The sequence below is a fragment of the Hypanus sabinus genome, chromosome 4, assembly GCF_030144855.1.
Source record: "Hypanus sabinus isolate sHypSab1 chromosome 4, sHypSab1.hap1, whole genome shotgun sequence".
Lineage (NCBI taxonomy): Eukaryota > Metazoa > Chordata > Chondrichthyes > Myliobatiformes > Dasyatidae > Hypanus > Hypanus sabinus.
Genome location: NC_082709.1, coordinates 76,900,526 through 76,927,286, shown reverse-complemented (window position 1 = coordinate 76,927,286; position 26,761 = coordinate 76,900,526). Strand labels below are relative to the sequence as shown.

Sequence of the window (26,761 nt, the reverse complement as noted above, 5' to 3'; positions counted from 1 at the left end):
TTGTCAGGCCCCTCACATCACTGACGCGACCTCCTGACTCACCTCAAAGTTCTCGAAGCCAAAGATGTCGAGGATGCCGATGGATCTGAAGTTGTCCTTCCCTCTGATTTTATTGTTGATCTTCCTGATGATCCAGGAGAAGCACTGGGAGTAGAGAGCCATGGAGAGGGAATCCCGGGAATCCGCAGCCTGACGCACACCAACACAGGATCAGACACTGGAGATCTGCAGAGTCCGGGGTCTGACTACACCTCCCCCCCAACTAACACCCTTGACTGGGGTTGGCTACCCTCCCCATCCCACCCCCACGTATACGGAGTCCAGTGGTTGCACACCACCACACAGAGACTACAATGCAGTCCCATAACCTGTCGCAATTCACTCCCCCTAGCTCCTGCGTAACACACTCAGACTCTGAACCCAATACACTGATGCAACCATGACCAAGGCACGCCGGTGGCTGTACACTGTCAGAAGTCCAAGGAGATCTGGTACGTCACCAAAGAGACTCACAGATTTCCACAGATGCATCCTGGCTGGTTCCATCACCATCTGATACGGGGGTGCCAACGTACAGGGTCGGATAAAGCCACAGGTAATCGTAAACCCCTCCACCCCCTCCCCCAGCATCAAACCGCGATGTCTCCAGAAGGCAGCGTCCATATTGAAGGGCATCACCCAGGATGCTCCCTCTCCTCCTTACGGTCGTCGGGGAGGAGCTACGGGGGCCTGAAGACACACTCAGCACTGAAGGAAGTTTCTTCTCTCTCATCAGGTTCTGAACAACCCGTGAACACTACCTTCCCATTCCGCTTTTGCCCTGTTTAATCCATCTTAACTGCTCTTCCACAAGACAAATTTCGAGACAAATGTCAGAGACAACCTGGCTTTGCTGAAGGCTGAAACGTTGACCGTTTACTCTTCTTCAGAGATGCTGCCTACCTCCTCCACGTAAATAACTGAGCAGGTTGGAGGGTGGGAGTGCATAGCATGAGGCTTCCCTCATAACATGAAAGCGTAATGTTGGAATCAGGAGTAGAACTGGCACACTCAGCCGGCGTCTGTCCATCTCTCGCTCATTGCACTACCACACCCCAACTCTCTGGGTAGACGTGACACTTCTGTGTTTATATGCCAGCCCAGCCACTTGTCCTCGACAGATCTCTGGGGTAACCAGTTCCACAGGATCACAACCTACGAACACAAGAGATTCTGCAGACGCTGGAAATCCAGAGTCACACACACACATACACACACACACACATACACACACACACACACACACAATCAGTGTTGGAGGAACTCAGCAGGTCAGGCAGCATCTATGGAGAGGAATAAACAGTCAATGTTTTGGGCCGAGACCCTTCATCAGGACTGGAAAAGAAATGGGGGTGGGGGGGAGGGAAGAAACGTGACTATAGAGGTAGGGGTGGAGGAGGAGGAGTACAATCTAGAAGGTACAACTGAGTGACTGGCCCTCTGGTGAAGAAAATTCCACAGGGTCACAACCAACATTTCACACGCATCCTGAAGCCATGATCCTGGTTCAGAATCCCCTCGGACAGGAGCACAACCCGTGTTCCCCCTGCTGAGCCCTCCAGACCTCAAAGTGCCTCTGCAAGACCCAAGGTCCTGACACCCTCAGGTCTTCTCACTGGCTATAGATTGGGACATAGATCACAGGCCTCCGCTGCCCAGTCCTGCACAGACACCCTCGGCAACTCCTTCGAGCTGAGCTCTGGTCAGAGGCGGGTCCTTCCTCTCTCATCCGTACTGCTACAGGGGGTCGTCAGGAGAGATGGAGAGGGGTGGAGTTGGGGTTAGGGAGGCGAGGAGAGGGGAGGGGTAGGGAGAGCAAGTGTGAGGGATGGTGAAGATGTGGTGGGGAGGGGAGGGATGGGAAGAGTTAGGCTGATAGGCATGAAGGTTAGGCTTTCAGAGGTAGGGAGGAGAGGGATGGCAGTAAAGGTTAGGTTTCGGAGATAAGGAGAGGTAGGAACGAGGAGGAATGGGTGGTGAAGGTTTGGTCTTGAGAGGTAAGGAAGGGAGGGATGAGCAGTGAAGGTTAGGTTTCTGGAGGTAAGGAGAGGTAGCAATAAGGAGGGATGGGTGGCCTTCAGAGGTAAGGAGTGTAGGGATGGGTGATGGGTGGTGAGGGTGAGGGTACAATGACACCCACCTGCTCTGTGGTCAGAGGTGTGCTAATCTCCTCGCCCCTCAGGATCATCGAACGGTGTGTCAGGACTTCGGCTAACTGGTCAGCATCCAATCCCAAAAGGTCACTGACAGCGGTCAGCACTAAGCGGAAAGAGAGAGTGTGATGGTGGTGTGGGACGGGGCGGAGCGGGGAAGGAGGGAAGGGGAGGGAGGGGAAGGAGGATGGGGGAGGGAGGGGAAGGAGGATGGGGAGGGAGGGGAATGAGGATGGGGAAGGAGGATGGGGGAGGGAGGGGAAGGACGATGGGGAGGGAGGGGAATGGTGGAGCTACAGCATGGTTTCCATCATGGCTCTCTTGCCGTTTCTGTCCTAGAACTGCCCCTTGGCGTTGGACCCTTCTGTACCCGGACCCTTGATCCCCTCACCTTCCTTGTTGACTATCTGGGCACCCCCAGCAGTGATGAACCCGATGTTTCCGAGCTGCAGAATGGCCGACAGGAGCTTCAGTACATCCTTCACGCCCTCAGCTCTGAAGCCCAACACCAGCAGAGCTCCCTGGGGGAGGAGAGAGCGTTAGCCAGCAACAGAGTCACTCACAACCCTCCAGCCATCTCTCTAACCCCTCCTCACCCCCAGGACTGGGCACTAAGCCCAGTAATGTGGGACCACGGGCACTGGACATTTAGAATCAGAATCTTCCCCTCTGTGTGTGACACTTACTGGGAGCGTTGTGTATGAAGCATTGGAAATGATCCCCACCTCCAACTGCACAATCCCTTTGACCCACTACCGTCAGGAGGGACACACCAGCACTCAGACTACCAGGCTGGGTAACATCTCCTTCCCACAGGCTGCGAGACTAACGTACGTCCTATCCCCACCGACGTCTCATCATTGGGTCAGTGAGGGGCTTTCTCGTTATTGTAGTGTTTACCTGTGCCGTGCACGACATGCAGTTGAATTATATCTTATTAATGCAACAGGTTTTTAACATCATAAATCAATGAGTCGTTTGTTATGTCTCCCCTCTCGCTGTGAAATGGGGACATCTCTTTTTCCCTAATGACTGGGGGGGCTTTGGGGTTCTAACATTTAACTGTTATTCATTCTTGGGGCACTCCTCTGTTTTTGTGGATGTTTGCAAAGAAAAAAAATGTCAGGATGTATATTGTATACATTTCCCTGACATTAAATGTACCTTTTGAAACCTATTTATACTAATATTTTGTTTTCTGTGCTGTGTGAGATACAGGTTTTGTGAGTGAACCATGGTCTGGAGGAAAGTTGTTTTGTCTGGTGGTATCCGTGTGTGATCAGATGACAATAAACTTGAATTTAAACCTGAGACAGGTTTAATACCACTAACATAGGTTGTGAAATGTGTTGTTTTACAGCACAAAAAGATGAAAGTACTTGTCCCAGACCCGGAGGTCCGGGAAGTGGACAGTCCAACCCAGGACACTTGAACCCTGGATCATAGGGCTCCTGGGACCTTGGGAACTGGACATCGAGAGCCTGGATCTGGAACCTGGTCACTGTGGGGGGACAAGTGTCCAGTCCCCAGGGTCTACGTCAAGTCCTCAGTCCTGGGTTGGAGTGTCCACAAAAAGGCCCAATGTCCTGTGGTGGACTCCCGGACCGTGAACACTCATCCTGGAGACAGGACACTTGGACCTATTCCCTAGACAGTGAGGAGCAGACATGGACTGACAGCTCTAACCCCGCTCCCCCCTCCATCGGTCCAGATCAGCTCACCATCACTTTCTCAAACAGTAGCTTGTCCTCCCGACTCTCCGCCGGTGCTCCGTCCGATTGCTGGAGGTATCGGAATTCCACAGTCCCAGCCAACCCCAGCTCCTCTGTCCGGTGTTGACGGACATTATCGGTGGGGGTGGGGTGAGGGGACGGGAGGGGAGATGGGGGGGGAAGAGAGAGTAAATCAGTTGGCTCAAACCAAAGCAATCCCCTCTGCACTCATCCACCCCACCACTCCAAAGTCAGTCAAGTTAAATTCATTATGAGAGCACGTACGTGTTATCATAAACTACCTTCAGATTCATTTTCTTTACAGAAAAATAAAGAAATACATTAGAATTTATGAAAACTATCCATAAAGACTGACAAACAACCAAAGTGGAAAGAAAGACAATTTGAGTAAATAAATAATACTGAGAACATGTGTGTAGAGTCCTTGAAAGTGAGTCTGTAGGTTGTGGAATCAGTTCGGAGTTGAGGTGAGTGAAGTTTATCCACGCTGGTTCAGGAACCTGATGGTTGTAGGGTAATAGCTGTTCCTGAACCTGGTGGTGGGGACCCAAGGCTGCAGTACTTCCTGTCCAATGGTACTGACAAAGGAGCCCTCTCTACACCTGCCTTCCCCTCGCCACTACAACCCGGACCCATTGCCTGCACCCATAGGTGCTCCTGTTGGTCTCGCCCAACACCCCACTTCCAGCACACCCAGTCCAGTTTCCCTGGCTGGGACCTGTTGGCTCCCCACGCAGTTGTGGAATTTATTGTCACAGATGGCTACGGAGGCCCAGCCATTTAGTGGATTTAAAGTGGAGGCTGATGGGTTCTTGATTAGTCAGGGCGTCGATGGTTACAGGGAGAATGGGGTTGAGGGAATAGTAAATCAGCCATGTGAGCAGAATGGCCTCAGTCCGATCCGATGTCACATGGACTCACCTTTCTGCTGAGGCTCCATCCCAGCCAGCAGCGCGTAGAAGATGTGGAAGTTCCTCTCGGCTGGGTTCTGTCTCACCACTCGGTTCTGCAATCACCAGGGAATTCGGTTCTGATGAAAGGATCTCGGCCTGAAATGTCTACTGTTTATTCCCCTCCACGGATGCTGCCTGACCTGCTGAGTTCCTCCAGCACTTTGCGCATGTTGCTCTGAGAAATGCGCATCTATGTCCGCACGTGTACGTGTCTGTATGCATGCATGGGCTCACTATCTGATAGCACAGATGGAGGCCATTTGGCACATCAAGTCTGTGCCAGTTCCTAGTATTCTCCTCTGCCACATCCCACACCTTGCCTCTCCCCCTCTCCCCTCTAAATGACTGTTTTTGTCCCCAGTGGGTTCCTCACCATCTCCACACCCGGCTCGAGGACTGGAGGTTGCTCAGAGGTGGAACTGTGTGGTAGGGAATTCCGGGTGCGGGGGAGGGGAGGGTGAGGGGACGTCTCGTGAGTCAGGGGCTAAGGGATTTCCTTGTCCTTTTCTGCTTGGCTGCAGGTGACGAGTGCAAGGGAATAGGAGCTGAGGTCAGGATTTCACTGAGACTGGAGACCTGTTCTGCTACTCTCTGAAATGGTCCCAGGCTGAGAATGATTAAACTCGGATTAGAGTTTGCATTCCCTCTCTGCCCCTGTGTGGGGTTAACTGAGAGGGCTCCGGAAGAGAAAAGGTTTCATTCAAACACACCCATACAGAAGCAGGAATCCTCCCTCAAACAGGGTAAGCTGGCCCTCTTCCTGACTGGGGCCGGACTGTGTCCTCCCCTCTGTCTACGGGGGTCAGCATGAGCTGGTCCTCGGCTTGGACACTGACGACTGGAGGGCAAGCGAAGAGGGGAGAGAGGTAGCAGAACCTCGAGGATCTGCTCCTTTGTGATCCTACTTTGCGGGAATTGAACAAAGTCTGACTCTCACACAGGGAGGGGTCGAAGGCCTGTCTCTATCCATTTTGACTCTAAGACTCACCTTTTCCAGCAGATCTGAGACACAGGTTAAGGATTTAATGGGTCGACTGTGCATCATTTCGCTCAGGAGGATGTCTGTCAGCGTTGACCATCGTTCCCACAGCACCCCTCTCCCCTCAGCTTTCACCCACCCTCATACCACCTCCTCAATACTTCCTCGCCCCTTCTCCTCCCAGTCTCCTTGACCTAGTTTTCCCTGTTACTGAGCAGGAGCAAATGCAGGGGCCAGGGGACAGTAGAGGCAGCCCTGCGGCATCATGAGGACGAGGTGGGAAGGATACAGTCGACAATGCTTCCTCCTTGAATATTCCCATTCTCAGAGAAGTGAAGTTGGATAAACTTCCCAAATCGACTGGAATTGTTGTTGTAAACAGTCTTGGCATTCCCGAAGGCTTCCATCACTGGGCTGTGGGAGAGATTAAAATCCTTAGTGTACAGGTGCCATCAGTTGGTCTAACTCCCAGCTCCCACTGTCACCCACTCATCCTCAAATCTGATCTCTCCCAACGCGCACATCCTCCAATCCGTTCACTCCCGACCCTCTCATCCTCCGATTCGTTCACTCCCGACCCTCTCATCCTCCGATCCGTTCACTCCCGACTCTCTCATCCTCCGATCCAATCACTCCAGACTCTCTCATCTTCAGATCCGTTCACTCCCAACTCTCTCATCCTCCGATCCAATCACTCCAGACTCTCTCATCCTGAGATCCGTTCACTCCCGACTCTCTCATCCTCAGATCCGTTCACTCCTGACTCTCTCATCCTCCGATCCGTTCACTCCCGACTCTCTCATCCTCCGATCCAATCACTCCAGACCGGGGGTCGGCAACCTGCGGCTCCCGAGCCATTTGTGGCTCTTTCACCTCTGTGCTGCGGCTCCCTGTGGCTTTGGGAAATAGTTGGTCAGTATTTAATTAAAATGTATTTTATGTTAGTTTGTTAGCTTTTGAAATGTAATTCTAAATTTGAAGATTATGGTGATCTTGTACAATCTAAGTGTGGCGACACATTTCCTGGCACATCCGAAACGGCTCACAATTAGCCAGCATTCCGGCTAAGGGAGATAGCCTACTGGAGTTTGTGAGTACGCGTCTTTTGCAGCATCTGCGTCCATGGGGGCTGGGTTGAGGGAGGCTTAAAAGCAAGGCTGTTTAGTTCGAATAAAGTTATTCGACTGCAGTTTACTGACTGCGTGAGCACACCGCTACAACGTGTTTTTATCGCTATTAATATACGTCACCACTGCCAATACCTGACACCCGCCAGTGCGCGATTTCTTTAATTTTTCGATCCAAGGTAAGCCAACTATGGAGAATTCTAAAAAAAGAAAAGTGACTGAAGAAAACAGAACGTTTAATGATACGTGGACAGATTCATTTGCTTTCACTGTTGACGAGACTGGTTTACCGGTATGCTTAGTATGCAATGAGAAACTAGCAAACAACAAAAAGTCAAATGTCGCAAGGCATTTCCAGAATAAACACGCAGCCTTTGCTCAAAAATATCCGGATGGAGATGAGAGAAAAAAAGCCGTTTCGGAACTGATGCGGAAGGTTGATCTGAGCAAAAATCATTTCCAGAAATGGATGAAGTCTGGAAAATCAACGACATACGCTAGTTATATTGCCGCTCAGGAAATAGTCAGGCATGGGAAGCAGTTTACAGATGGTGAATATATAAAAGAATCTTTCATTAAGATTTCAGAACATCTATTCACGGACTTTAAAAACAAGAGTGAAATTGTGCAGAAAATCAGGGATATGCCCCTCTCTGCAAAGACTGTCAAAGACAGAACCATAAAAATGGCAGAAGACATCACAAGACAGCAAATTAAAGACATCAATTCAGCTGTGGCCTACTCGATTGCCTGTGACGAGTCTAAAGACAAAGGTGATATTGAACAAATAGCGTTGTTCTGCCGGTATGTAAACTCTGCCGGGCCACAGGAAGAACTGATTGAGTTGATACCTCTAAAAAACCAAACACGGGGGGAGGACATCTGTGAGGCTGTCTTGAATTGTTTAAGAGCCAAAGGAATAAAGACCACCCATCTGGTGTCAGTAGCTACTGATGGGGGCACCGAATATGACGGGAACGCACAAGGGAATTGTGGCTTTACTGCAGAAGTCGCTGGACAGAAAGCTGCTGACTTTTCACTGCATCTTGCACCAAGAGGCACTGTGCGCTCAAACATTTCCTCCGGAATGCACAGAAGTAATGGATGTTGTCATTCAGATTGTCAATAAAATAATGGCAAAAAGTTTAAATCACCGTCAATTCCGTTTGTTACTGGACGAGCTGGAAATTGCATATTCTGATCTCCTGCTGCACAACAAAGTCTGATGGTTGTCCAGGGGGGAGGTGCTGAAACGCTTTGTCGCGTGTCTGGAAGAAGTGAAAACTTTCCTGGGCAGCAAAGGGCTCAACTTTCCTGAGCTGGAACAGCCAGAGTGGCTGGAAAAGCTACACTTCATGGTAGACATGACAGCGCACCTGAACACGCTGAACACAGCTCTTCAACGGGGTAAGGACGTACAGCCCTGCACATGTTGGAGGATGTTTTGGCATTCGAGCGCAAGTTGACATTGCTTGCCAGAGATTTACAGAAAGGCACATTGTCTCACTTCCCCAATTTGAGAGAGTTCAAACAAGGTCACGACATGATAAATTCGGAGTATTTACATTCTGCAATCATCGCAATGCAAACATCGTTTGGGAAACGCTTCTGTGAGTTCAGAGAGGAAAAAAACACATTATCCTTCCCGGTCACTCCCCTAAGCATCGATCCATCCCTACTAAATACGACTGCATTGTCAGGTGTGAGTCAACCTGAACAAGTATGATAAATATTTTAATTGCCTATTATTTTACGTATATTCATATGTTTTCATTGTTCAGTGAAATAGTCCTTTTATTTTTCAGGTTGACAGCTGGCTGACGTTATTTTTGGTTTGCTGCTGGCGGCAAATTTAAGTTTGGCGTTTTTCATAAATACAAGAAGGACTCAAATAGACGTTGAGTATTTTACTTAAAAGTAACCTTCAACCCAACGTCTTTTTTTCGGAGTTCAAAATGTTTTTGTTGCATGCAGAAATGTAATTTCATTTTCTCTGCAGGAGTTCATCAATTTCATAAATGCAACACATTATAGTTTGTTTATACATAGCATAAAGGCAAAACAAAATGTTGTATGCAGTGTTATTTCATTTTAAATGTCAAGCGGGTTTTGCGGCTCCCAGTGTTTTCTTTTCTGTGGGAAACGGGTCCAAGTGGCTCTTTCAGTGGTAAAGGTTGCTGACCCCTGCTCCAGACTCTCTCATCTTCAGATCCGTTCACTCCAGACTCTCTCATCTTCAGATCCGTTCACTCCCGACTCTCTCATCCTCCGATCCAATCACTCCAGACTCTCTCATCCTCAGATCCGTTCACTCCCGACTCTCTCATCCTCCGATCCGTTCACTCCCGACTCTCTCATCCTCCGATCCAATCACTCCAGACTCTCTCATCTTCAGATCCGTTCACTACAGACTCTCTCATCCTGAGATCCGATCACTCCGGACTCTCTCATCCTCCGATCCGTTCACTCCCGACTCTCTCATCCTGAGATCCGTTCACTCCCGACTCTCTCATCCTCCGATCCGTTCACTCCCGACTCTCTCATCCTGAGATCCGATCACTCCGGACTCTATCATCCTCAGATCCATTCACTCCCGACTCGCACATCCTCCGATCCAATCACTCCGGACTCTCTCATCTTCAGATCCGTTCACTCCCGACTCTATCATCCTGAGATCCGATCACTCCCAACTCTCTCATCCTCAAATCCGATCACTCCCAACTCGCACATCCTGAGATCCGATCACTCCGGACTCTCTCATCCTCAAATCTGTTCACTCCCAACTGTCTGATCCTGAGATCCAATCACTCCCGACATGCACATCCTCCGATCCAATCACTCCGGACTCTCTCATCTTCAGATCCGTTCACTCCCGACTCTCTCATCTTCAGATCCATTCACTCCCGACTCTATCATCCTGAGATCCGATCACTCCCAACTCGCACATCCTGAGATCCGATCATTCCCGACTCTCTCATCCTCAGATCTGTTCACTCCCGACTCATACATCCTCCGATCCGTTCACTCCCAACTCTCTCATCCTCTGATCCAATCATTCCCATCTCCCACTGCTCAGTGACTACCCACTGACCCTCAATCACTCCATGTTTCAGTTCCCGGAGGGAATGAGGGCTGAAGAGCTAGCCAGAGCTACATGGAGGACGGACAAGGGGAAGCACGCACGGACAGAATCTGTACGTTCGAGAGAAGAGGCCACCTGGGTCCGTTGTGAAAGGAAGGAAACGCTGGGCATTTCAGCTGATGATTCTGTACCAGAGACTAACAGATCCATTCCTAACACCTGCCTGTACCTATGCAATGAAGGACTGTAATGTTCCTGAGAACAGATCCTAATAACCTGCCCATCACCGGGGTAAAACAAGCTGTCCAGTAACCCTTCCTCCCTTGTTAAACAACAGTCCAACTTGACCAGCTCCCGACTCCAGCACCACTCTGTGACCAGGGTGCAGAAGAACAATCACAGCTCCCACAGCTTCCTCCCTCGCTGTTTTTAAACAGCCCGGAATAAATTTCAACTGGTGACTCGCCCACTTTCAACAATCTTACTTCCTTATGATCTTTATCATCCACTCTTAAGTGAAGGCAATCATAAAATATTCATCGAGAACCTTCCGCACATCCCCAGGCTCCACCAAGAGGTTATTTTTGGCATGCTAATGTAACCCAGCTCTTTCCTCGATCCCTCTTGCTTTGAATTCTGAGGAAAATCCTACCGGAGTCTTTCGAGGAAGTGACAAATCACATGGATAAGGGTAGAGTGGTGGATGTGGTGTAACATGGGTTTTAGTAAAGGAATTTGACAAGATTCCCCATGGTAGGCCCGTCCAGGAAGTCAGGAACCACGGGATCCAGGGAACTTGGCTGCATGGATTCGGAATTGGCTTGCCCACAGGTGGTGGAGGGTGGTGACCTCCAGGCACGTGGTTTCTGCCTGGAGGTCAAAACTAGTCTTGTTCTGCAGGTATTGGTTCTGGGACCCCTGCCCTTTGTGATTTCTATAGATAACTTGGACGAGGAAGCGGGAGAGTTGGTTAGTAAGTTTGCAGATGACATGAAGGTTGGTGGAGCTGTGCAGAGTGCAGGAGGTTGTCACAGGTTACAACAGGACACCGAAACGATGCGGAGCCTGGCTGAGAAGTGGCAGGTGGAGAAGGGCGACATGATACACTTTAGAAATACAAGATTCTCCGCAGCGTGGAGCAACAGAAGGCTCTTAAAATACAAGTGCATGGATTTTTCAAAGTTGCCGTGCAGGGTGATAGGGTGGTTGAGGTGTACGGCATGCTGGCCTTCAGAGATTGAGTTTATGAGCAGCAAGGGAATGTTTCAACTCTATAAAAGCCTGCATAGGCCACACTTGGAGCTCTGGTCACTTCATTAACAGAGATGTATAAGATTTTAAGAGACATAGATAGAGTGGACAGCCAGAGCCTTTTTCTCAGGACACCAGCTGGAGGACATCCTTTTAAGCTGAGTGGAGGGAAGTTCAGGGGCGATGTCAGAAGAAAGATCTTTATTTTTACATACAGCCTGCCAGGGGTGGTGGCAAATGCAGACACGTTAGGGAAATTTCCTTAGTTAGGCACATACATGATAGAAAAATTTAGGGTTATGGGCCATGTAGGTGAGAAGAGTTAGATTGATCAGAGAGTAGGTTAAAGGGCCAGCACAAAATTGTGGGCCGAAGGGCCTGTACAGCATTGTAATGCTCTATGCGTCATAACTCACTGGAAAACAAAAGGTAATGCTAAAACAGTGAAAGTTCTGAAGGGACTTCACAGGGTCGATCTTCCAACAAAGAATCGTCAACCAGGTGCAATAATTTCAGCAGAAGGGGAACTTCGATTTGTGATGGAGAAGAGGAGGACTTTCCTCTGAGAGTCATAAACCTTTGGAATCATTTCTTATTCCAGCCTGAGTATGTTGGTCCAGTGGAGGGCCAAGAATTATGGGAAACAAGCAGGAAACATGGAGCAGAGGCAAGATACCCATGAACTTGGGAATTTATTTGTGATCATGTGAATCAGTAGCGATGTACAGACCCCAGCCCCCCCCCGACTAGATTAACTATAACCTCAATCCCCCCCACATGCAATATGTTACTGTCTTAATCCTGCCTACACAATAATCCATTAGCCCCTGATAGATAATCTGCCACTGCCTCAGATTTGTCCAATAATTTTGCTTTCATAGCCACATCTCACATACAGGATGGATTCTGCTGCCAAGGTTATTTCCTGATAAGTTAAGGATGAACTGCTTTGGAACGGAAGCAGTCTCTCTGGTGATGGTGCTCCCTTCGGACAGGATTTCAGCCTGTTCCGGTCACAAAACACGGAGTGGCCACACTATTAGTTACCTCCTCTACCGTCTGTTCCTGAGAAAGTGGCTACTGGTTTTCTGCCTCTGTAGCCCATCAGCTTGAATGTTCGATGTGTTGTGCGTTCAGAGATGCTCTTGTGCGCACCAATGTTGTAACGTGTGGTTACCTGAGTTACTGTCACCTGTCGGCTTGGACCAGTCTGCCCATTCTCCTCTGACCTCTCTCATTAACGAGGCATTTTCACCCACAGAACTGTCACTCTCTGGACTTTTTTTTGTTTTTCACACCATTCTTTGTAAACTCTCCAGATTGTTGTGCACGAAAATCCCAGAAGATCAGCAGTTTCTGAGATACTCAAACCACCCTATCTGACACCAACAATCATTCCATGATCCAAGTTACTTAGACCACATTTCTTCCCCATTCTGACGTTCGGTCTGAACAACAACTGAACCTCCTGACCACGTATGCATGCTTTTATCCATTGAGTTGTTGCCACGTGATTGGCTGAATGGATATTTGCATTAATGAGCAGGTGTACCCAAGTGGCCACAGAATGTACACTTCCCTGCCAGCAAGGAGGGAAACCTACAAGTGGCTGCTGCCCTCATCCTCCTCAGTGGCGGAGTGACAGCACTCAGGCCCTCTGGACGTGTGACAGCGGTGGGCCAGGCACTCACCTGCTCTCCAGAATGGCCTGTTCCACGTGTGTGCTCTTCTCGTGGGCTGAGGCTCCGAGGGACTTCTGGCTCATGACCGACAGAAACTGAAGCAGCAGCTTGGTGTTCTCCGTCTTGCCTGCTCCCGTCTCCCCACTGGGCAGGTAGTCGGCCACAGGGTTGGAGAGAAACACATCCACAGGTTAGACTGGCCTGGTGACCGTGACAGAGCAAACCATGCACCAAGCAGCAATTCGCCTCACCGTTTGACAATCAACAAACTAAATCTGGGAAGATCACGGTCTCTGAAAATAAGGGGCAGCACAGTATCACACCAGCTATCCAGTGCCAGCAATCGGCGTTCCCTTTGCACCACTGTCTGTAAGAAGTTCGTACATTCTCCCTGTGACTGTGTGGGTTTCCTCCGGGTGTTCTGGTTTCCTCCCACAGTCCAAAGACGCATGGTTTAGAGTCAGTAACTTGTGGGCACCGGATATATGGCCACACTTGCAGGCTGCCCCCAGCACATCCGCAGACTGTGCCGCTCGTTGACACGAACATCACATTTCACTGCATGCTAGGTATCTAATTAACAAACGAGCGACAATCTGCAGATGCTGGCAGTCCAGGCAACACACACAAGCTGCTGGAGCAACTCAAGGTCCAGGCAGCATCTATGGAAAAGAGTAAACAGTCAGCGTTTCAGGCCGAGACCCTTCAGCATATAATTAATCTACCCTGGAACTGATGGTTCCCTCAAGTTCTCTTCAGAAAGATAGAGCAGAGTAACAGGCACTTCCACACCAGTGATCACATCCTGTCTGTGTGACCAATTAACTATTAACTCCTAGGTCTTTGGAACGTGGGAGGAAATCAGAGCTCCAAGGGAAACACGATGGGAATGAATCCTGATCGATGACCGCTGGTACTCTAAAGATCACACTAGCCACTAGTCGACGGAGTCAGTCTGCTACCCACCTGATAAGCACGCACTGGCTGTCCCCTCGCTTCCACAGGCACCTGTAGCACTCGTTAGCAATGGCGAAGATGTGGGGCGGGAGCTCTCCAAGTTGGTGCCCACTGTACAGCTTGACCATGCTGGCACTGTACAGACTCTCGATGTGCTTGTAGGGGTTCACTGCTGTGAGGATCGAGCCAATGTTCGTCTGGAAGAAACGCACAGTTAGCATTTGGGAGCTGAGCAGTGGGTTCGAAGAGTCCTGTTCTGCTGCTTGTGCTCATCGCTAGTTCCCGTCCTGAATCACTGGGGTTGGGTCGGACCTCCAGATGCCACAGACGCAGACAATCACAGGGGTAGGGAATGCCCTGCATCTCTGCAGGGCCTGGGCAAATGTCCTCACAGGAGGCTTCACTGGGATTCTCGGTGAGAGATTCAGCTCATTCATGGGTCAAGAACCTTGGAAGAGGTTCGGCAAGGAAGGGAGATATGTTCAAACAGTAGAACTAAACAGACAAGCAGCAGTTGCAATAACAAGAAGCAAATGGAGTCGAAGTATGGACCCTACGCTTCTACAAGGATGTTGTTGGGACTTGAGGACCCGAGTTATAGGGAAAGTTTGAATAGGTTAGGGCTTTATTCCCTGGAGAATGAAGGGAGATTTGATAGAGGTGTACAAACTTATGAGGGGTATAGATAGAGTAAATGCAAGCAGGCTTTTGAGGTTGAGTGAGACTGGAACTAAAGGTCATAGGTTAAGGATGAAAGTTGAAATATTTAAGGGGAAAATGAGGGGGAACTTCACTTGGAGGCCAGTGAGAGTGTGGAATGAGCTGCCAGCATGAGTGCTGGATTAGGGTCCAATTTCAACTTTTAAGCAAAGTTTGGAATCAGAATCAGGTTTATTATCACCAGCATGTATCATGAAAATTGTTAATTCAGCAGCAGCAGTTCAGTGCAATACATGATAAAGTAGAAAGAAAAATATAAGTAAATAAGTATATTAAATAGATTAAAAGTAGTGCAAAACCAGAAGTAGTATATATTTTAAAAAATGAGGTGATGTTCATGAATTCAATGTCCATTTAGGAATCATATGACAGAGGGGAAACAGCTATTCCTGAATCGCTGAGTGTGTGTCTTCAGGCTTTTGTACCTCCTTCCTGACAGTTAAAATGAGAAGGTGTATGCCCTGGGTGATGGACATTGCCTTTCTGAGGCACCGCTCCCTGAAGGTGTCTTGGAGACTGCGGAGGCTGGTACCCAAGATAGAGCCGACTAACTTTACAACGTTCCGTAGCTTCTTTCGGTCTTGTACAGTAGCGCCTCCCCTCCCCCAGTACATCTATAGAAATTTTCTATAGATGTGTTTTAGTGACAAACCAAATCTCTTCAAACTCCTAATGAAACAGAGGTACAGTACATAGATGAGAAGGGTATATAGGGTCCAGGGGCAGGTCAATAGGACTAGGCAGGATAATTGTTCAGCATGGACTAAATGGGCCAAAGGCCCTATTTCTGTTCTGTAGTGCTCCATAAATCTATGGAAAATGGCAAAACAAGAGGCAATTTACCTAAATGCATGCAGCATTCTTACATTTCCTTGCAGTGGAAGGTGGACATTCTGCCCACTGAGTTTATGTCAACTGTCAGACTGAGCGAGCTAGAGCTTTGGAATGAAAGGAGATGAGGGGTGAATTGATAGAGGAGTACATGCTAAGAGGCATACGTAGAGTAGACAGAGACTTTTTCCCAGGGCAGCAGTGACCAATACTGCGTAAGGGGAGTAGAGGAAAGTTTGGTGGGGGTGGGGGGTGTCAGAGGTAGGATTTTCTTGTGGGGCACGGAGCACACCAGCGGGCTGCCTGGGACAGAAGAGTCAGACAGAATGTGTATCAGGTTTATAAACTTTCACGCTCCAGGTCCTGTATCCTGAACACTTTCACCCTGACACCTGGGCATTCGGTAGAGAATGGGAAGAGGGAAGTGACAGCAGAGGAGGAACATGGCGTACGTAGATCTTATCCTGCCCGTATCTCAGGAAGAGGTTGTAGAGAATGCTGGACTCGTGCAGGTCAGCGAGGTTCGACATGTCGTCCGTCCCATCAACACTGGTCTGGTGCATCGGCGTGGCAAGCTCCAGGGCAACAGCGGCCTTCAGGGAGAATTCCTGGAGTGCGAGAGAAGCGGGACAAGGAATGGAGAGAGTGGAGAAGGAGAAGAGTATTGGGTGACAGGAAGAATGAGGGTATGGTAGTGAAGGTGAGGGTGAGGGAGGGAGAGGGAGAGTGGGGAAGGATAGAGAGGAAGAGGGAGAGGGAGAGAAAGATACGGAGAGGACAGTAACTAGATGGTGTTCAAAATCTCATCCAAAAGCCACAGCTCCCAAAGTACATACAAAACTCTGTCAGTATCATCCACCTCACATGTGACCCTCCCTTGGTACCTCCCCTCCCCCAGTGTGACCCTCCCTCAGTACCACCCCTACTACAGTGTGACCCTCCCTCAGTACCACCCCTCCCATAGTGTGACCCTCCCTCAGTACCACCCCCCAGTGTGACCCTCCCTCAGTACCACCCCCCAGTGTGACCCTCCCTCAGTACCTCCCCTCCCACAGTGTGACCCTCCCTCAGTACCACCCCTCCCATAGTGTGACCCTCCCTCAGTATCACCCCTCCGACAGTGTGACCCTCCCTCAGTACCTCCCCTCTGACAGTGTGACCCTCCCTCAGTACCTCCCCTCCCAGTGTGACCCTCCCTCAGTATCACCCCTCCCCAGTGTGACCCTCCCTCAGTATCACCCCTCCCACAGTGTGACCTTCCCTCAGTATCACCCCTCCCCCAGTGTGACCCTCCCTCAGTACCACCCCTCCCCTCCAGGATGACCCTCTCGCAGTTCCATCCCAACCACAGTGTGACCCTTCCTAGGTCCTGTGGCACTGTTGCTCATAGTCAGGACTTTGATAGAGGAGGTGGCGGTGGGGCCTCAGTGAGGGGGAACCACAAATGTCTGTCTCAGCTTCCTGCTGCATCTGGAACCCCATGGAGACCAGTCAGAGGGGGGTGGAGTGAATTGGGAATCTCCCTCACCTCTCCATAGTCTGTGGTGAAGTGAACAATGCCATCAGAGATGCTCGTAACCCGGCTGGGCAACAGCTGATTGGTCACCCGGAGCCAAACCTGGCAACCCTGGAATACAAACAAAATTCTGGTCGTTAACGTAATCGATGGCCTGGATACAAAGCAAATTCTGGCCATTAACATCTCTGATTACCTGGATTACAAACCAAATCCAGTCATTAGCATCTCCAATGACTTGGAACACAAAGCAAATTCTGGCCATTAACAGCTCCGTTGACGCAGCACACAGATGCAACCACAGGGAAGTCACCCCAGTCTCTACCTTCTTGAGGAGGTCCAGCTTGTCAGTGAGCACTGACAAACTCCCATGGATATACTGCTGAAACCAACTTTCTGAAAGGCCTGTTCCTGTGCTGTACTGTTCTCTGTCCTTAGTATCATTTTGTACAGCACAGACACAAGCCTTCTGATCCACACCATCTCCAGTAATCCCATGCCTGCTTTAATTCCACCTCTATGCCCCACTATTTCAAGTATTTGACTAAATGCCTGTTAAACGCCTCCACCACCTCATTGGAAACACAAATGCCCAAGAACAGGAAACCTTACAAACATAGAATAGTACAGCACAGTAATGGCCCTTCGGCCCACAATGTTGTGTCGACCATATATATACCCCCACCTTAAATTCCTCCATATACCTGTATAGTAGTGTCTTAAACTTCACTAGTGTATCTGCCTCCACCACTGACTCAGGCAGTGCATTCCACGCACCAACCACTCTCTGAGTAAAAAACCTTCCTCTATTATCCCCCTTGAACTTCCCACCCCTTACCCTATGCCATGTCATCTTGTACTGAGTAGTGGTGCCCTGGGGAAGAGGCACTGGCTGTCCACTCTGTCTATTCCTCTTAATATCTTGTACATCTCTATCATGTCTCCTCTCATCCTCCTTCTCTCCAAGAGAAGGCCTAGCTCCCTTAATCTCTGATCATAATCCATGCTCTCTAAACCAGGCAGCATCCTGGTAAATCTCCTCTGTATCCTTTCCAATGCTTCCCCATCCTTCCTATAGTGAGGCAACCAAAACTGGACACAGTACTCCAAGTGTGGCCTAACCAGAGTTTTATAAAAGTGGTGATACAGCCCATTCCATCACAGGAAAGCTGTCCTCACCAATGAGCACACTTACAAAGAGCACTGCCACAAGAAAGCAGCCTCCATCAAGGACCCCAACCAGTTAGGCCTTGTTGTCGTCTATCCATTGCCATTGGAAGGAGATACAGGAGGCTTAGGTCCCACATCATCAGGCTCGGGAACCGTTATTACCCTTCAGCCATCAGGCTCCTGAACCAGTGTGGATAACGTCACTCACCTCAACACTGAACTGATTCCACAACCTAGGGACTCGCTTTCAAAGACCCTACAACATGTTCTCAGCATTGTTTACTTATTATTCTTTTTTTGGTTGTTTGCCAGTCCTTGCTTTGTGTGTAGTTTTTCATTAATTCTATTGTATTTATTTGTTCCACTGTGAATGCCTGCAAGAAAATAAGCCTCAGAGTATCTGGTGACGTATACATACTTTGATAATAAATTTACCGTGCTTTGAACTTTTGAACCCCCTCTAGCAGTTCATCTCAGATATCAACTACTCTGTGATAAATGTACCCCTCAGGTCCCCTTAAACCTCCTCCTCACCACAAACCAGCAGCCTCTCATCATTTTAGTGGTGCTAGAAAGTTTGTGAACCCTGTAGAATTTTCTCTATTTCTGCATAAGTATGACCTGAAATGTGATCAGGTCTTCATGTCAGTCCTAAAGCTAGATAGAGAACCCAAATAAATGACACAAAAATTATACTTGTTCATTTATTTACTGAGAAAAATGATCAAATATTACACATATTTGTTGGAAAAAGTACGTGAACCTTCTAGTGAACTTTCTAGTACCACTGCAACTCCATTATGTCACCTCCCAGCATCCTTCACTCCAGTGAAAATGGACACAGCCCATCTAATCTCTGATAGCTCAAGCCCTCCAGTCCCAGTAACATCTCTATGAATCTTCCCCGAACCTCCCTCTAGCTTAGTCGCAATTTTTCACATAGTGTGTGACCAGAACTACACACAATACCACAAATGTGTAACCGTAATAGGACGTCCCAACACTCGGCTGATGTACGCCTTCACCATCCTGTGTACTTGTAGTCAGATTCAGGGAACCGTTTACCTGTACTGCTGGGTCTCTGTTCATCAACACTCCCCAGGACCCTGCCACTCACTGTGAATATCCTTGTCTGGTTTAACATCCCAAATTGCACCACTTTGCCTTTCTCAGATTTCATTTCTATCTGCCTTTCTTTGGTCTGGTTTCCCAGTAGACTTAGATCCTTTGGCATTCTTCTTCACATTCTCTTTCATAGTGGCTTGGCGTGGCAACTGCTCTTTACACGACCACAAGAATCTGCAGAGTTCTGGACACAGCCCAGCTCATCATGGAAAATAAGTCAAAGTCAGCACGGTTTCTGTAAAGGGAAACCTTTTCGAACAGATCTTCGAGGAAGTAACAAGCAGGGTGGACAAAGGAGAGGCAGTGGATGTCATTTACTTGCATTTTCAGAAGGCATTTGATAAGGTGCCACACATAAGGCTGCTTAACAAGATAAAATCCTATCGCGTTACAAGTAAGATACTGGCATAGATAGTGGAATGGCTGACAGGCAGGACGCAACAAGTGGGAATAAACGGGGACTTTTCTGGTTGGCTGCCAGTCACTAGTGGTGTTCCACAGGAGTTAGTATTGGGAGCACTAATTTCACTTTGCTTGTCAATGATTTAGATAGTGGAATTGATGGCTTAGCGGCAAAGTTTGTGGATGTTACAAAGACAGGTGGAGGGGTCGGTAGTGCTGAGGAAGCAATGCGATTGCAGCAGGACTTAGACAAATTCGAAGAATGGGCAAAATAGTGACTGATGGAATAGAGTGTTGGGAAATGTATGATAATGCATTTTGGTAAAAGGAACAACAGTGCAGACTAGCATCTAAATGGGGAGGAGCTTCAAACATCAGAGGTGCAGAGGGACTTAGGACCCCTCATGCAAGACTCCCAGAAGGTTAATTCAAGGGTTGAGGCTGCAGTAAAGAAGGCAAATGCAATGTTGGCATTAATGTCAAGGGGAACAGAATATAAAAGCAAGGAGATAATGCTGAGGCTTTATAAGTCACTAGTCAGGCCACACTTGGAGTATTGTCAACAGTTTTGGGCCCCTTATCTCAGAAAGGATGTACTGTCATTGGAGAGAGTCCAGAGGAGGTTCATGAGGATGATACTGGGAATGAAGGGGTTAACATAAGAGGAGTGTTTGGCAGCTTCGGGCCTGATCTCACTGGAATTCAGAAGAATGCATGGGGCTCTCAGTGAAACCTACCGAATGTTGAAAGGACTAAATAGGGTGGATGTGGAGAAGATGTTTCCTATGGTGGGTGTATCCAGTGTCTAAAGGGCACAGCCTCAAAATTGAGGGCAACCTTTTTGAACAGAAGTAAGGAGGAATTTTTATAGCCAAAGAGTGGTGAATCTGTGGAATGCTCTGCCACTGTCTGCAATGGAGGCCATGCCTGTGGGTATATTTAAAGCAGAAGTTGATAGTACCCTGATTGGTCGGGGCTTGGAGGGATATGGTGAGAGGGTAGGTATATGAGGTTGAGTGGGATTCGGGATCAGCCATGATGAAATGGCAGAGCAGGTTCGATGGACTGAATGGCCTAATTCTGCTTCTGTCTTATGGTCTAAACTAGGCTCCCCTCAGTGGACTCTCTCTACACTTCTCACTGCCTCAAGTAAAGCAGCCTCTCACCCTGAAAGTTCTCTCTTTTCACCTCTCCCGTTAGAGGCAGAAGGTACAAAAGCCTGAAGGCATGTAGAACCAGGCTCAAGGACAGCTTCCTCCCCACTGTTTACAGATTTACGTTCAGTTTAATTTATTGATCACACATACATGGAAACAATACGGTGAAGTGTGTTGTTTGCGTAAAGAACCGACACAACCCAAGGGTACGCTGGGGGCAGGGAATATTACCCTAGTCCGATCAGACCTTTACCTCAGACTGCCTCATTATAACGTTGCACTTCATTGATCACCTGCACTGCCCATTCTCTCTAACACTTTATTCTGCACTCTTTTGCTGTCTTACCTTGTTCTACTTCAACGCACTGAGTAATGATATGATCTGTATGAACAGTATGCAAGACAGGTTTTTCCACTATATCATGGTATGTGTATTAATAATAAACCAATATCAACTTGAAATCATTAATACACATGATGGGTCAGACGATCGAACATTTAATCATCATAACCCCAGCAACAAAGCCAACGCAAGAAACATGATAAAACTCTGAAATGAAATGGGTTTGACCTGAATGAACAAAGATGACAACAAAATGGAGCATAGACCCAGGGAGAAATGGATTATGGGTATAATTATCAGCATATGGTGACGTGACCATGACTGAGAATTAGAGCTCTGGAGTCCTTGATGTTTGGATTGGACAGACTAAATGAAAAAGGAAGGTAGTTGCCTGATTAAAGGGTAACAGGAGATGGTGTTCAGGGATGAACCCAGCCCTGGAGCACAGAAAATAGAACCGCATGGGTGGGGCTGAGGTGCAACAGGGGACAAACTCTGGGTGGAGGGTTTACAGCCCTCACACAACAGCAGCATCAACTACAGACAGAATTAACCAAAATATAATCAAAGGTTGAAGTAAAATTGCGGGTAGCTTTAATCTTCATACAGACAGGACAAAGCAAGTTGGCAAATGTGGGATGGAGCAAACATTGACAGAAGTTTCCTGGGATAAAATGAGATGGAAGGACTGAGGAAACAATTTATCTTTGACCCTACCCTGAAATAGGGCAAAGTATTCGGGTATCCTCGGGGGTAGGGGGAACGGGGAGTGACCACCTCATGAAAGAACTTTGCATTCAGGTTCAGGATCAGAAACAAGAGCGGAAGAAAGCAATTTGAAAGGGTGAGAATGAGTAGCCAAGGTGACGGTCATCAGTAGATAAACAAAAACCAGACTCGAGGGAATTTTTCAAATTTCCTCCAAAAATCAATTGCAAAATTTTCTAGCATTTTGTTCTTATTTCAGGTTTAGTACCAGTATCTGTATATGAATGTTGGATCAATATCAGTTGTCAAATTGCAGGGGTCCACCATTAAGAACAGATTGTGGGCTGAAGGGCCTGGTAATTGTGCTGTACTGGTCTAGAGTACAGGGCAGTTCGAAATGCCTTCTGATTACATGGAATTACTGAGTGTTTATGGAGTTAATAAAATCAAAGATGGTTTTGAGGCAGCAACGTATGAAGAGGGTCCAATAAATGGCATACAAAGATTTTCAAAAGAGTTTGATAAGGATTTACATAAAACTTGTTAAATAAAGGCACACGTTATTTATTTGCGGATACCTGTTGGCATCGTTGGTGAACGGTTGAAAAACAGAAGGTTTCTAACTTCAGATTTGCATTTATTTATCACACGTACATCAAAACGTTCCCGGAGGACTGGAAAGTGGCAAATGTCACATGTCACTTCACTCCTTAAGAAGGGAGGGAGGCAAAAGACAGGAAATTATAAGCCAGAGCCTAACTTCACTGGTTGGGAAGATGTTGGAGCCTATTATTAAGATGAGGTTTTGGAGTAGTTGGACACATATGATCAAATGGAACAAAGTCAGCACGGTTTCCTTAAGGGGAAATCTTGCCCGACAAATCTGTTGGAATTCTTTGAGGAAATAACAAACAAGATAGACAAATGAGAGTCAATGGATGTTGCTTACTTGGATTTTCAGAAGGCCTTTGATAAGGAGCCACACATGAGGCTGCTTAACAAGAGTCCAGGGTATTACAGTAATTATACTAGCATGGATAGAAGATTGGCTGACTGGCAGGAGGCAAAGAGTGGGAATAAAGGGGCCTATTTTTATTGCCTGCCAGTGACTAGTAGTATTCTGCAGGGTCAGTGTTTGGACTGTTTCTTTTCATATTGTATGTCAATGATTTGGATGATATCGATGGCTTTGTGGACAAGCTTGCAGACAATAAGAAGATAGGTGGAGGAGCAGGTAGTGTTGTGGAAACAGGGATTCTGCAGCAGGGCTTAGACAGATTAGGATAATGGACAAAGAAGTGGCAGATGGAATAGAGTGTCAGGACAAGTATGTTCATGGACTTTGGTTGAAGGAATAAACCAATGGGATGGTCAGAGGCTCGATGGACTCGGAGTCCGCTGCGGTCGGGCGCTTTCACTGCGTGCTGTGTCTGTGAGGCTGGGTTCGACAGAGCTTTCATTGTGTGACGCATCTGTGAGGCTGAGTCTGGCGGCGCCGTGGAAGTCCATAGCGGGGTTATTCCCTTCTGCCGCCTGCGTGGGATGATGAGTCTATCGGGACCCTGAGGACTTGTGGAAACTGTGTGGTGGTTTCTTTTGAACTTACAGTTTTTGGACTATTTTTACTGTGCCCATGGTCTGTTTTTATTTTATCAATTATGCTATTGTTTGCACTGTTGTAACTATGTGGTTTTATGCAGGTCTTGTAGCTTTAGTTTTTGGTCTTGCTTGTCTGGTGGGATTGGGGCTCCTTTCCAGGGAATGTGCTAAGATGGTAGCGCGATATTAATACGCAGCAGCCTCTCCGGACTCTGGATTGGGGATTGCCAAAGGTCATGTGGATTTTCTGGTGTAGTCTGTTTTGTCATATGCTTTTGTGATATCATTCTGGGGGGACGTTGTCTCATTTTTTAACTGCATTGTATTTGTGGTTTCCAAATGACAATAAACTGACTGAACTGAACTGATGTGTAGACTATTTTCTAAATGGAGAAAAATTCAGAAATCTGAGGTGCAAAGGGACTCGAGAGTCCTTGTGCAGGATTCCCTAAAGGTTAAATTGCAGGTTGAGACAGCGTAGGGAGGTCAAACGCAATGCCAGCATTCACTTTGAGAAGACTACAATACAAGGATGTAATGCTGAGGCTTTATAAGGCACTGGTCAGACCGCACTTGGAGTTTTGTGAACAATTTTGGCCCCTTATCTATGAAAGGATGCATTGGCATTGGAGAGGGTCCAGAGGAGGTTCACAAGAACAATCCCAGGAATGAAAGGGTTAATGTATGAAGAGTATTGATGGCTCTGGACCTGTATTCACTGGAGCTGAGAATAGCAGGGGGAATCTCATTGAAACCTATAGAAAATTGAAAGGATGTGGATGTGGAGAGGATGTTTCCTGCAATGAGGGACTCCAGGACCAGAGTCCCCAGCCTCAGAATAGAGGGGTGTCCATTTAGAACAGAGGTGTGGAGGAATTTCTTCAGCCAGAGGATGATAATCTGTAGAATTCATTGCCACAGACAGCTGTGGAGACCAAGTCATTGGGTATATTTTAAAGCAGAGGTTGATAGGTTCTTGATTAGCAAAGGTGCCTAAGGTTACAGATAGGTGAATGGGGTTGAGAGGGATAATAAATCGGCCATAATGGAATGGTGGAACAGACGTGATGGGCCAAACAGTCTAATGCTGATCCTACATCTCATGGGCTTGTGATGTGCTGGGGGCAGCCTGCGATGGAAGCAAAATGAGCAGTGTGTGTCATGTTCAGACAGGAAGGCTCTGATGGGAGGAATGCCACAGAGATCAGGGCAGGTCTCAGCTGTTCACAATCTGTTTGGTGTCTGTTTATTATTGTCATTTGTACAAAATGCAGTGAAACACTTAGCTGTTTAATTACTTTGCTAATTAAATAAACCACGCGCCGCGGAGAGCGCAGACCCTGTAACGGAGCAGGTCTGAGCTGTAGAGAGTACAGACCCTGTAATGAGGCAGACAATTCAGTAAGTGCAGATGCAAGATGACTGACCGTGGTTTAATGGGGGGGGGGGGGGAAGTGGTGGGATGCTGTATTTCTAAACAAGGAAAAATTAGTAACTGTGAGTGTCGATAGGGATCTGGTGCCTGGTTCACGAGCCAGACTCCGAGTACTGAGTCAATGAACAGAATGTTGGTCATTAAGGGCCGTCATTTCCCTCTGTTACTCCCTCACTTCGTCAGCTCTCAGAGACCTGACATCACGAATCATGTCACGTGCAGCCTGATTCACTGCCAGTTGTACATAGACTTACACTGGATGCCTGGCAAAAAAACAAGTCACTGGACCCAAACAAACAACCTGGCAATACAAGCTGCAGAAACAGGCCATTCAGCCCAACTCATCCATCCTGACCAAGGCACCCAGAACCACCACTACTTCTTCATTTCCTGTCAGTGTACCTTATATACAAGCACTTCCGTGCCTAATGTCACCTTATGGAACTACAAACAATGTATACAAGCAATCTTATGTATTTATATTCATTGTCAAACAAACCTTTCTCACACTTCCAGCCAGGGACAGGTATCAACTTTAACCAGCAATCACGAGGAAATCTGCAGATGCTGGAAATTCAAACAACAACACACACAAAATGCTGGTGGAACACAGCAGGCCAGGCAGCATCTACAGGGAGAAGCGCTGTCGACGTCTCGGGCCAAGACCCTTCGTCAGGACTAACCGAAAGGAAAGATAGTAAGAGATTTGAAAGTAGTGGGGGGAGGGGAAAATGCGGTGATAGAAGACCGGAGGGGGTGGGATGAAGTTAAGCTACGCAGTATACCACACCAGCTGACTCACAGGTGAAGTGTCGCCTCACCTGGAAGGACTGTCTAGGACCCTGAATGGTGGTCAGGGAGGAAGTGTAAGGGCAGGTGTAGCACTTGTTCCGTTTACAAGGATAAGTGCCAGGAGGGAGATCGGTGGGAAGGGATGGGGGGACGAGTGGACAAGGGAGTCGCGTAGGGAGCAATCCCTGTGGAAAGCAGAAAGGGGGGGAGGGAAAACTGTGTTTGGTAGTGGGATCCCGTTGGAGGTGGCGGAAGTTACGGAGAATTATACGTTGGACCTGGAGGCTGGTGGGGTGGTAGATAAGGACAAGGGGAACCCTATCCCAAGTGGGGTGGTGGGTGGATGGGGTGAGGGCAGATGTGTGGGAAATGGGAGAGATGCGTTTGAGAGCAGAGTTGATGGTGGAGGAAGGGAAACCCCTTTGTTTAAAAAAGGAAGACATCTTCTTCGTCCTGGAATGAAAAGCCTCATCCTGAGAGCAGATGCGGCGGAGACGGAGGAATTGTGAGAAGGGATAGCCTTTTTGCAAGAGACAGGGTGGGAAGAGGAATAGTCCAGGTAGCTGTGAGAGTCTGTAGACTTATAGTAGATATTAGTAGATAGGCCATCTCCAGAGATGGAGACAGAAAGATCAAGAAAGGGGAGGGAGGTGTTGGAAATGGACCAGGGTGAAAGCTGGAGGCGAAGTTAATGAAGTCGACGAGCTCAGCATGCGTGCAAGAGGCAGCACCAATGCAGTCGTCGATGTAGCGAAGGAAAAGAGGGGGATGGGATCTTTCAAATCTCTTACTATCTTTCCTTTCGGTTAGTCCTGACGAAGGGTCTCGGCCTGAAACGTCGACAGCGCTTCTGCCTATAGATGCTGCCTGGCCTGCTGTGTTCCACCAGCATTTTGTGTGTGTTGTTGTATCAACTTTAACTGACGTTTTGATGACAAACTCTGCCATCTTCATCAGGGATGACCAGTTTGTCATGGAAACGTCGGTTATAATCGATACCTGTCCCC

General features: G+C 48.0%; 1 protein-coding gene across 1 annotated transcript in view; it reads right to left on the bottom strand.

Annotated features, from left to right (window-relative positions):
* Window positions 1-26,761, bottom strand: part of LOC132392905 (unconventional myosin-X-like) — a 114,529-nt gene that overhangs the window by 71,334 nt on the left and 16,434 nt on the right. The window contains exons 2-12 of the mRNA XM_059967456.1: window positions 17,036-17,134; window positions 15,960-16,115; window positions 13,966-14,153; window positions 13,009-13,143; window positions 6,147-6,271; window positions 5,867-5,880; window positions 4,847-4,931; window positions 3,914-4,017; window positions 2,584-2,713; window positions 2,180-2,298; window positions 43-189 (exon numbers count right to left, since the gene is read on the bottom strand). Coding sequence (XP_059823439.1) covers window positions 43-189; window positions 2,180-2,298; window positions 2,584-2,713; window positions 3,914-4,017; window positions 4,847-4,931; window positions 5,867-5,880; window positions 6,147-6,271; window positions 13,009-13,143; window positions 13,966-14,153; window positions 15,960-16,115; window positions 17,036-17,134 — 1,302 coding nt within the window. The remainder of the gene's footprint in view (window positions 1-42; window positions 190-2,179; window positions 2,299-2,583; window positions 2,714-3,913; window positions 4,018-4,846; window positions 4,932-5,866; window positions 5,881-6,146; window positions 6,272-13,008; window positions 13,144-13,965; window positions 14,154-15,959; window positions 16,116-17,035; window positions 17,135-26,761) is intronic.